Source organism: Nyctereutes procyonoides, unplaced genomic scaffold (genome assembly GCF_905146905.1).
Source record: "Nyctereutes procyonoides isolate TBG_1078 unplaced genomic scaffold, NYPRO_anot_genome, whole genome shotgun sequence".
Classification (NCBI taxonomy): Eukaryota; Metazoa; Chordata; class Mammalia; order Carnivora; family Canidae; genus Nyctereutes; species Nyctereutes procyonoides.
Window position 1 is genome coordinate 26,431,226 of NW_026575125.1, and position 12,585 is coordinate 26,443,810.

General features: G+C 41.1%; 1 protein-coding gene across 12 annotated transcripts in view; it reads right to left on the minus strand.

Annotated features, from left to right (window-relative positions):
• Nucleotides 1-1,326: 1,326 nt before the first annotated feature.
• DMD (dystrophin) overlaps nt 1,327-12,585 on the minus strand; it is a 2,039,779-nt gene continuing 2,028,520 nt past the window's right edge. For 7 of the 12 annotated variants that reach the window (XM_055339022.1, XM_055339018.1, XM_055339019.1 and 4 more), the window contains one exon: nt 1,327-3,878. In XM_055339022.1, coding sequence (XP_055194997.1) covers nt 3,781-3,878 — 98 coding nt within the window. In that variant the 3' untranslated portion in view covers nt 1,327-3,780. Of the gene's footprint in view, nt 3,879-8,538; nt 8,571-12,585 lie in introns of all 12 variants that reach the window. The other 5 variants (XM_055339021.1, XM_055339020.1, XM_055339025.1 and 2 more) reach the window with 1 other exon arrangement.

Below are 12,585 nucleotides of genomic sequence, written 5' to 3' on the forward strand. Positions count from 1 at the left end.
AAGTGTTGTATTCCTTGGTAACCTAGCATCCTCCCATCCAAACAGCTGGTCTGAGTGTCTCTAACAAAGGTGGGTTTGGGGAATGGCAGGAGGGAATACATGATGGATTGAAATAGGACAAAAAGTAGTCTTGGAGCATGTGGACTTCAGGGGTGATCTTTCCAACCAGTAGTTGTTTGGGCGGGCATCATCAGCCCACTTTCAGAAACCAAGCAGGTGATATTCCTAGCAGGGATGCCATACTCCCTTAGTCTTATTCTTAATGAGCTTGACCCTCTCCTACTGTTTCCAGAGTCACTAGAATAGGTTTTACCTCATGGACTTGGCAATTTCTCTGGACCCCTGGCATGTGAACACAGTTGGGGAACTCCTCTCCATGATCTTGGTTGGAGGCAAAGATACCCGCCCCTTAGGGGAGCCAACATGGCTACTCCTTGTCCTCCCCTCCTCGGCAGTTGGGACAGAAGCAAAGCAGGACGGGAGCGTGAGGATCTCTCTCTGATCCTGATCATGACTTGTGTGTGGTAGGGCTATCCTCCCCAGAACCAGTTGTGAGGTATCCTTTTAGGTGAGACTTGTATCGCTCAGATTGCCCCTTAGATTTGGTGTTACCAACAATAACAGAAGTGATGAATTCTCTTGAGAAGCAAGTGTAAATTGCATACTGGCTAATTCATCTACTTGTGATTACTAAAACAGGAAACCAAATAAGCACTGTGACTACTGCTGCACCAAAATGATCTCCCAAGCTCCACACATGGCTTGCCACCTGTAATCCAGAAATCTCACCTGTAGAACATGTCTCACAGATAAGATTTTTGCACGAGGGACATGATGACAGGGAAGATGTGCAGTATAGTTTGTCACAGGAAGAGATATAAAGCAACCCACGTGTCCCACCAAAGAGGACAGCTTAATATTCCACTAACACCCACTGGACTATTATGCAGCTATAAAAAAGGATGAGAAAACATTTTATGTATTGAGATGGAAATATCTATTTGGATAGGATTAAGAGTGGCTGGCTGGATCTCTGGAGTTCATTCTCAAGTGCATAGAAAACTATGTCTCAGGTGTAATAAAAGGACAAAAGGCAGAACATGTGTTTGTAATTGCTTTCATGATCACAACCATTTGGAAGGAGACGCGGAAATTAACATTTGCTCATAGGCCAGCGTGGATGATGTGGGAAGTGGGAGTATTTTCAGCACTTGGATTTCTCGATTTTTTTTTTTTACTTGTCAACCATATGAATGTATTACATAGTGAAAAATCAAAAACAAAACAAAAAATCAAAAACAAAGTACTGTACTCAACACTTTTTTTTGTAACATAACTGCGTGCTTTATTGAGATACACAGTAAAGCAGTAATATAATACAATAGTAAGGCATATATTTGGTGAAGTCTGATATGTTGTGAAAATGCAGTAAAACTGAAGTTTAAAAAAATAATTAGTAAATGTTACAGTGTTGGTGTTAAAACACAATATATTATGATACTCAAGAACCCAGTACCTGAAAACAATGACAGAACATGCCACGTGATGTTTATGCTTCAGTTACATTATGATTTACAGTTTAATACTTGGTGGTTATAAAGAACACGAAATAATGTCCAAATTATGCTTAAAACGTAGCAATAAAGCTCTCAATTTTTATTCAAATATTTTGACAGACTCACTCCAGAACTAATGTCTAAAAGATAAAATGAAAAGATTAAAATAAAATTATGCACGCTATTTACCTCTGCTTTTAGAATGAAACTTAAAACTGCTTAGTAGGAAGTAACACAACCCCTTGTTTTAAATCATGGTTAAAAAAAAAATCTGCGGGGAAAGAAAAAGTCCAGTGTCACATAAAGGAGAAAAAATGCAAGACTAAAACCAAATCTTCATGTCATTCTGTTACCTTAGAGCTTTGGGTTTTCCTTTGGAAATGACAGTGGGGGAAAAAATGGAGAAAAATGTTCACATGATGGACAAGTAGTGAAGCTGTGAAATCAGGTGTGCACGATTATTAGGAACACCCCAAAACCAAAGTGAGGTAGAAATAGCATGAGAAGCCATGTTGGATGTTAATTATCATTAATAAAATAATAGACAAAACCCACTCTGCAAAAGTTAATGATACTTGATCTAAGAGGTAACAGATTTGCAAAATAATAGGTCACACGGTGATTTCTAGTGAATGAATGAATGAAAACAAATGAAAGGCCAAGAAGATGATAGAGTAAAGCTTGTTCCTACCAGTTAGTCCTCTTGGGTTATTCTCTTTTTGAACAATGTTTGTATCTCTAACCTTCCTCACCCACCAGCAAGGGTTTGGAGTACCCTTTGGAACATGTGAATCCATCTACCTTCCCCCCTTACAAACCTGTGTGGAATTAGTTGTAGAGAAATGTGAAGTAGGGAAACACAGTTCATGGGCTTCTGGGTAGATATTTACCAGGAGCGCACCATGATGAGGCTGTCTTACACACCTTCCCAAGGGTTATTTTAAATGAAGTCTTGTGGCATTTAAAAACTCCTTGCAATAGGGGAAAAATCTAAAAAAAAAAAAAAAAGCAATAAAGCAAGAAAGCAAAACCCCCTCAAATGCCCACTGCTATTTCACTGTGAGGAGAGGGAAGTGATTTTGTTGTAATTACAAAGATCTCCATGTATGGTTATGAACATTCGTCCAATCCTTTAGTTGAAGAGTGACCCCCCTCCCTCCCAGGGATTGGCTGGGAGTCCACAGCCCTCCAGCCCTACTAGAAAGTCCTCCTCACTGTCTGGGAGTTAAAAATGTCTTCTGATGTCGTGACTTCCACTGAAGCATCATTAAATGTAGATCGTGGCATTGCCAGCAGCGGGAAGCTGAATGTATCAACCCATGGATTACTCTGACACAGTAAGTCCTGTGTATTCATTCGTATGTCCCTTTTAAAAGATTCAATAGGGTAGCTGTCAGTGGAAAGTTTCAAATGAGAAACATCTGGAGCCCCAGACAATGTTTTAGTGTGGTAGTTGCCTCCTGGTTTCAGGCTCCAGGGAAAATTCATTCTAGACCAAGCAGGTAAGCCTGGACGACCAGAAGCAATCTCTTGCCATTAGGAAGTGGCCAGATCATTTGACCAAGAAATTTCAAAGGTCTCTAGAAATTCAGATCTATTTCTCTATATACCTACAGTATTTACATACTTCTAGACATATAGATGCATAAAGCGAAAACCCACAGCCAGTTCCACTCAGTCACCAATTCCTAAAAGAGCCATATGAAGTAGTCATTTGGTGGTGTTAGAGGAAGTCCTATCTTTAATATGCCAGAAAAGAAAAAAAAAAACCATGAATTTCATGTGGATATCACACTAAAACGATGCAAAACAATGTGCTGCCTCAAAGTGTGTGTGTGTGTGTGTGTATGTTTTTAGGGGTTTTTATAAACAACTTTTTTTTTATAAAGCACACTTTAGTTTACAATCTTTCTTTATAACTGTTATAAATTTTTAAACAACCCAAAATGCGTTCCATATAAAGAAATGGCAAGTTATTTAGCTATCAAGATTTTACATGTAGTTTTCTTATAACTTTTTTGTACAATTGCATAGACGTGTGAAACCTGCCATTGTTAACAAAACAATAACAGACTTAGAAACTACTGAAATCTACAGTATAGTACCACTACGCTTCACAAAAATATAGATTTGTTTTTTTTTTTCTTGTAAACTCTTACTGTCTAATCCTCTTTGTTGTATGAATATTATAAAAACCATGCGGGAATCAGGAGTTGTAAAACATTTATTCTGCCCCTTCTTCATCTGTCATGACTGAAACTAAGGACTCCATCGCTCTGCCCAAATCATCTGCCAAGTGGAAAAGGCTTCCTACATTGTGTCCTGGAAGACAAAGAGAAAGAGAGACTTGACACTAGGTGCAGACAGCGTCACCCCGACTCTTCGCCGATTGGGAAATCCTTCCCCACTTCTAGGTGAAGACAACACAGAAGCTGCACCGAGGGTCTACACAATAGGATTTGATTGTTCACCAGTTTCCAGGAAGAAGCAAAGCCTTGTTAAGAAGCCATTCCACGTTGTTAGTATCAGCTTAACACCGGATCGGGCTACTGTGGTCATTTCGGTGGAAAAGTGTCAGAGAGTGTGCTCATCTTCCCCGTGGAAACATCTAGCCAGAGGTTTCCACGGACAAGCACGAGATTCCCATTGTAACAGGACTATTTCATAATGGGATGGACCTTCCCCACCTTGTTGTGGGAGATTTACTTTTGTGCCCTTGTACTCAAATCCCGGGATTATCAAGCCACTCCCACCACAACTACCCCCAGTGCCAGCACCACTGTGTATTGCCATCACCATTATCACCGCTGCCACCATGACTATGACACGGGAGCTTCATTTCCATGCCCTTTCAAGCCACCGGCTCACTTCTAAGGCTATGGTGAAGGAGACTCTTCTCTGCTTTTACTTGAATTGAAAAACTCTTGAATCGACCTTTTTGTATACTAATGTTTGAATTTGGAAGCTTCCTAAGAAAAACCAGTTTTTCATTGCAAGTTGCTCCAGAGCCTAATTACAATATGACCCACACGTACAGCATGGATTTGGGAATCCGGTGAATCCATTTTGGTACCCTTCCTAAATGGGGGTTAACTATCAGAAGAGCCTTTTAATAATAACGTGACATGACCTCGCATTGATCCCCCAGCATGGAGCACAAAAGCAGCACAATGTCCCAGGTACTCTGTGGCAAAATTCAGATCTACAGCAAGATAATTTGAGACCTACTTTATGACTTGCCTTTTCCTATATGTCCCATATTTTTATATGGCTAATTTTAATTCCTGGACATTACTAAATCACTCTCCTCCTGGAGTACTGCCTTTGGAACTAAAAATGCTTTATGAGGCTATTACTACCTTGCCATGTATCAACTTTACGGATTCTCATGATTGTTAAAATCCCCGTAAAAATCAAAGATAGACTAGGGCAGGAATTCTGGTTATTTACTTCAAGAGACCTAGCGTTTTTCAGTACATGAGAGAGAGGGTCTGAAGAGGATTCAGAGGCAGGCACTTACCCAGTGATGGCACCAGATCAAGTGAAGACTTTACTAAAAGTTTAACACCCTTCAGGTGATCACGTTGGTAAACCTCGTTGAGCTTTATCAATGCAAAGAGTTTCAGTGAGAACGAGTTCTGTTTTAAAAAATCACGTTGGATTTTGGTTGAGATGGCCAATATAAAAACCTGAACAAAGCAGGTGTGCTACTCAGAGAGTAGGCCAGGAGTGTGGCAGCCCTCAGGGAAGAATTGAAACCATATTTGGCTTTTCTAAACCATAAAAACCACCAGAGGACCCAGTGGGTTCTTTGCTGTTCCTTACAGCTTAGAGCACCAATATATACCTGATGCCACCAGGCTAAAGGGTTTCCTTTGTATCTGGGTTTGACTGCCTAGCAACCCTGGGAGATCTCTCCGATTATTCGTGTGTAACCAAAAACGAGTGGACTACCTGCAAATTTTTTAATTACTTGTAGTCTTAGTAGCTATTAATGAAGCCAGTAAAAACAAAACCCAAGACCCTTACAACCTGATACCCTGAACAGAATTTAAATTATTTCTCCTTGTCCGCTACCTGTCGCACAGTCTACCAGAGAGGTAGAAAATGTATTACCGTAAACCGAACAGAAAGAACTCATTTTTCCCATTGGCTTATTGACAATAATCAAAAGGTACCTGTTTTAGCCTGCGTGCTAGGGAACGTAGACTGCGGTTGGAAAGTGAATGCATTTATAGATTAAAGAGCCGAGTGGTGCTTCTACTTCTTGAAAAGGTGTTCAGTTACTATCTGAGGGGAAAATTCTTGAGACTCTCCAGAGGCATCATTTCTAGGGGTATCTGCTATTTAAAAAGTAACTAGCTGACAGAAAGGTTCATTACTCTTAATCCACCACACAGCCTCCCAGAAAATGTTAGGTGGCCTTTAACTTGCCTGGACAGTTTTCAATGTTCACCAATGACCTCATGGCTGTCTCTGCTAGAAAAAAGAAGAACGTCCGGAGTCACCTCGCCGTATCTGTAGTATGCCTTTGGTTACTTTATTTACAAATGCCTCTTTCACCAGAATAATGATTGCAATGTTTTTCATGGAGGTTTTCATTAGAAACCAGGAAAAAAATTTCTATCTCTTTGACAAAATACTGCCCCAGCGAATCGTAACTCAATCCACCAGAGGCATAAAATTGCAGTGTGATATGGATACAGAAAACAGATTTGTATCCTGGTTCTATTATCCATGTGTGTAAGGGAGAACATTAGTGAGGCCATTAATTTTACCTGACAGATTTTTCTAAAGTCAAAATTAAAATCTCACACTATGAACGTGAGAGGCACTGAAAAGCAGGCCGGATTTTAGGCGTTTGCAATCAGCCTCAGGCACAAGTTGACATAAAAATGTGTCTCCAGAAAGTATTAATTCAATCCACTCTTAAGCAAGGACTGTTGAACACAAAGGCACCATGCATTGAACATTAGAGCAGTTGTATGTTTTTCCAAGTTGGCGCTAAACGCGACACATTTAGTCTCACAGGCCACGACTGCCTGAGGGAGTTGTTTTCTGCGGTGATTGGAATTGAGACTTCCTGGCAGAGAGCCAAGGTCTCAATAGCAATCTGGCACTCTTTTTAAAAATTTTTTTTTCTTTAAAATACAGTTCCTAAATAAATGGTTAGCATTCACTTGTCCACAGCAAAGCTGGAGTACCGCAGGAAAATTCGTGTTTTTCTTCTCCATAATTTCATCTTTGAAAAGCTATCTGATCTACTGTACCTTGGAGGTAATTTTTATAAAAATAAAAAAAATCACTTTGATCCTCGGGGTTTCTGGAAACGCTATCTGACGGTAAGGCGGCTCAGGTGGTAAAGTTTCCGAATGCCTCCGTGGCTTGAGTGATACACGTGCTGGCCTGCCTTAAGATTTATTGTTTATGAGAGAAACATGTTCAGGGTGGTCAAAATTCAGGTGCAGCTTTTTATAACACGTTAAGAGAAATTGTAAGGGGCACTTACCATAAGAATGAACCCAAGAAGCCTCACGTAAGAAGTACGTGAGCCAGGCAAACCGTCAGGAGCATTCATTGCTTCACCAATTGAGGTTTCCTCTGTTTCTCCTCCCAGCCTACCCCCCACAAACCCCCACGAAGACCCCAGTGTCCCAAGCCTTGATAGAGAACACTGGGACAGACACACTGAAGGATCATTAAATTCGTTAGACTTGCGTGGCATGGTGTTGGCAGACTTTCCAGTAGGACTCCTTCTGTTTAAATGAATCAGAGACTACTCTCGTCTAGCCTGTTGCTAAGGATCTTCTCATATGACAACTGTCGTCCTGTCCAACCTGTCTCCCAGAATAATATGTTATGGCGGCCCATGGAAGAGCTTTCCTTTGCACATCGTTCACGCTAAGCTCTTGGTAAGGACAAGCTTGTTTCATTTGGGCTGTCACTTGACACTCTGCCACCCACTAGTCCTGTGATTAGGTAACTGAACGTTCAGAAAGTATTTCTGATAAAAGTATGCAACAGTTTTCCCTGAAAAATCTTACACCACATTCAGTGATAATACTGTATTCTACCCCTTTGAGCCCATAAATAGGCACTTAAAAAAACCCCTCAAGACTCCAACGATCAATTTTTATCCCTCACTGGTTTATGATCTATCTGGTTCCAAAGGCCAAGTGAAAACAGTGCGCTTTCCAAAGGGCTAGTTGACGTGACGTGAGCCTGTCCAACACCATTTTCTCAGGTGGCGATTCAGCCGAAGAGTGGGGCTCTGGACCCTGACTGGCTGGATTCAAATTCTGGCTCTGTCGCCTTGAACACACTGCTTGCTCTCTCACTGACTCAGTTTCCTTGTTTGTAAAATGGGGTTAATAAGAGTACCTACCTCATAGGTTTGGCATGAAGATTACATCATGAAAAAGATGGTAAGTGCTTACAACAGTGCTTGGCACAGTAAGTGCTCAAAAAAAAAAAACAAAAAAACAAAAACATGTTAGCTAGAGTGGGAAAAGAGTATAGGAATGAGGAAAAAAAGAAAACAAAAACAAAATGAGGTCATTCCAGAAGAATAAAAGACCCAGGGCACTGGCAGAAAATGCTAGGGTCCTGAAAATGCATAGAGACTTCAGTGCTCCTCAATTCTGTTCAAGGCTAAATTTATGTTGAGGATTCTGTTTGTGTTACAAATGGCAACAGATGATGAACTGCAGGATCCGACCTAGGGATTATCAAGGCTTGCCATTTTATGGAGATTCCTGCTCCCCCAACCCCTGGTCCTGTCGTCATGGTGATGACAATGGCGATGAACATTTGAAGAATGTTCCTCATGAGCTGCAAGTGGAGAGGTGACTACCGTCCTTACATGATGACACATGTAGTACATACATGCGCGTGCACACACACAATTCTTACACAAACGCCAAACATAGAAAGCGCGATGAGACACACAGAAGCCGTGGCTGTGAGCCTGAATCTCACTAACCTCTCTCATTGGCTTCCCAGGGGTATTTCTTCCTTTAATAATGGAGAGAGGAAGAGGCAGAGATATCAGAAAGGAAAAAAATGCATAAATATACAGTTTCATACCAATTTTGCTGCTTTTACCAAACAAATGTTGAGATGACAATTCATTTATTCCCTTCTGAAAAAAAAAAAAACAACCAGAAACAAAAAGAAAAAAAAAATCCGAAAGACACATCCAGTCAAATAACCTTTACATACACTTAAAATCAGTGTAAACAGATAACACGATCCAGGAGACATAACTTACAGAATCCATAGAGTTCATGTGTTCAAGGGGATGAAAGCTGGCACAGTGTAGGATCTGACAAATTAAGCATTGTTTTTCAAGGACAGCTTTAGAACCTCAAGCGAAACGTCCCCAAATCTCAATCTCTTCACTCTCAACAATACACTGAAACCTAAGCAGGAGCTGACTGTGTGTGTGCCAGAAGTCGGCACCCCAAATGCGAGGTGAAACACCACCAAGGCGGGACTGCATCCCCTTGGGAGAATTCATTCTATCTGGTAGAAGCTGAGCATGCCCATGATGAGACCGGGACATTTGAGAAAATAGAAAAAACAAGGGGGAAGGAAATGAGCCCCACTAACGGGCAAGCCACAGAGCCAGATGTAGGAATGAACCCCCAACTTCCTCCTACTAATTCAACAGATACCAGGAGCCTTGAGATCCGAGGGCTAACGACCCACCGGCATTGTTTTAGAGGACCCTCCATCTGTATGCGTTTATTTTTGAAAAGCAGGTCCTGGTCAAGTTTTCTGTGATTATATTTGGACAGAAAATGAGGCACCTCTGATCATACCTAGCAAGTCTGGGGCTTGCAAGTTCCTCTTATCACCAGGGCCTTCGAGTGAAATATTGGTTTTCAGACTCTGATTATGAGCAGTGGGACACTTCCTGAGACAATCTTAGGTGAAACCCCAGGATTTAGAGCAGATAAAAGCAGAGCTGTGAGAGACCCTGTACAGCATCTCCTTTCCCCGCCAGGGCCCCCCATGCTCAGCAGCTGCAAACACTAAAGCACCTTGGAACCGTGCGAGGACTACTCATCCAGACCAAAGAAGTATGGAGCTACTCTTCGAAAAGAAATCTTTCAAAACTCAAGTTCACGGTCTAAACTTCTAGTATACATTGAAAGTTTTTCTAAGTAGGACTCTTCCTCCCTCCCTTGTTTCCTTCCTTCTGAATTTTCCCAAGTGAGTCAGAGATTTCTTATAAGTATAAAAACCGCAGGAGTGCCTGGGTGGCTCAGTTGGTTGAGCGTCCCACTCTTGGTTTCGGCCCAGGTCATGATCTCAGGGTCCTGGGATTGATCCCCGAGTAAGGCTCCATGCCCGGCATGGGGTCTGCTTGGGACTTCTCTTTCCTCTCCCTCTGGCCAGCCCCTCTTCTCGCTCTCTCAAATAAATAAAAATTTTTAAAAGTATAAAAACTGCATGCTTGATCATGCAAGCGTGGTCAAGATATACATAACATTCCTCAAACCAGGGAGGAGGAGAAAAAGGGGTACTGGCTTCTCACTTGTGGGTGTTGCCAGGGGTAGGTCCATACCAGATAAAAAAGGGGAAGGAGGAGAACAACATTCATTCTTGACAGCTCGATGAATCCCAGCATGAATTACATAGCCATTCCTTTCGACTCCTTTATCGTCTTTTTTTTTCCATCTTTGTATTTTGTGGTTATACTCTCTGGTAGTAGAATTCATTCCATTCCCCTATAAGACTGAGATCCTTGAGGCCAGGGCCCATATATCATTTACCCATCCCCTCTCTCTCCAATACCTCCTATTCCTCGACACTATGGGTATTTGACGAATGCTGGTTGAACTGAATTAGGAAGGTAGCCACTAAATCATGGTCAAGAGTCTTTGGTGTTTTTGGCACCTTGGCCTTGCCTGTTACCCTTTAACTTGTGTGCCAAGGGCTGGTAACTTGTGCTGGCTTTCACTTTGGTCTACTTTTAAAAACTTAAGAGCTTCAGGAAGGAGTGTTGTTAGAAAGCAGTATGATTTAGTTTCAGGATGTAATTATGGTTCCCAGAGTGATAAAGGTTACATATCTTTATTCGACACCAAGCCATATTCAGAGCTCAGTATCCACTGACCACTGCCAAATAGGCAGCAAATGACTTGGGTTTTGTTTCGGGTACTTCTTCAGAAACCATGTTTCATGTACAGTGGACCTTCCAGAGCTATGTTAATCCTAGTCTCTTTCAAAATCTGCCCCCATCCCTTGGTACCAATGTGCTCATTACCATAGTACCAAAGGAAGTTGCGCTTTTTTGTTTAAAGAAGGTTAAAACAATAGATCTTTTATACTGTATCAGACTAGTTTCTGCACTGACAAAATAGAGGCTATTTGGTTGTGCCACTTAAGAATATTCTTTACCAGTAAAATAAATGCAAGTGTCACATAAGTCTTATTTCATAAATACATTCTTTGGAAATGAGTTTCCTTAGACCTTCACTTAGGGTGTCCATCTGGCAATGTGGTATGTTGTCAGGAAATGAATCAAGAGAAGAAGGAAATATGCTGGGGGAGTCTTGTGTCTGAATAAAAGGCTTGGTCAAGTCTGGAGATGTCCAGTTTCCTCAGGCAGTATGAACTTGAGATGACTCATTATTCTGGGTTAGAATCTCAGGACATTACTGTTTTGGGGTGGGGGGTAACTTTAGCTTCCTAATTTTAGTTCACTAACTGTTTGAAAAAGTTAAGGAACAATGAATCCCTTTTTATGATTTCTATTTTATCACAAGTGACAGAAGAGTCAAATGGTCATACTTCAAATACTGCAACATGTATGATCTCTGGTGAACATGGACATAAATACACAAATCAATTCAAAAGTACAGCTTTGTTGAGCTGAGAGTGGATCAGCACCGGAAAGTGTGTGACTGCATATACAGAATGAGCTAGAATGGACCACAGTAGCGTAAAGCAGGGGTTGGCAAACTTTCTGTGTAAAGGGCCAGACAGTAAACATTTTAGGCTTTCCAAGCCCCACAATCTCTGTAACAGCTGTTCAACTTTGCCACAACTACTCCCTCTCTGGAGTGAAAAAGCAACCATAGACAATATGTCAATGAATGGGTGTAGCTATGTTCTAGTAAGACTTTATTTATAAAAACAGGTAGTGGGCCAGATGTGGCTCCTGGACTATAGTTTGTTGGCCCCTGGTGTAAAGGCGTAAGAGCTCAAAATTTATGGAAGCTGAGGAAACAGAGTGGTGCCTGAAAGGGGATGCGTGATCTTATCTTCATGCTGCTCTTCCATAAAAGAACCACAGACAAGACTCGAATTTTAGAAGATGGCAGGTTTTGTGCAGCTGCTGGGTGCCTAATTTAGAGACATTTACCAGAATGTATGTGGGCTTTATGGAGGGGTGGGTAATATGAGAGAGGATGGCATGGATGTTAGGGATAAAAATAATACGGCACAGGTCAGTAGGTAAGACATTGTACAGGCAGTAGAAATACCTGCATAGCACCGTTAACTGTGTTTTAAATTGTCTTATTGAACTAAAAACTTATCTTGGATCCTACTGATCACTAATTAGTATACAGTGGCACCTCATTTTTAGAGAAGCCAATACCATACCACTGATGAGGGAAGCCTTTCTTTCGTAAATGCACGTACATATAAACATACCTTTGTTAGAATGCAAAATGATCAGAGACATATGGACAAATCACTTAAATTGTTTATTTTTAAATTATGTTTGTTGTACATTCTACTCATGTACTATTCCTAGAGAATAATGGTGGAGATTTAGAAAGTGCCTTATAGTAGATAATGATTTTTATTACAGTGGAATTCCAATTCTACATATACTTATAGACAGAGGGATACATTACTGGTAGATAAATAGATTAGAAATTGGCTAACGTTCTGTGTCTAATATACACCAAGCCACTGAAATCCCTCAAAGTGGTTGCGAATAACTGTGTCTAGAGGTTAATCATGAAAGGTATGATCACAAGGCTAAACACGCGCACATTCACACTGTGAA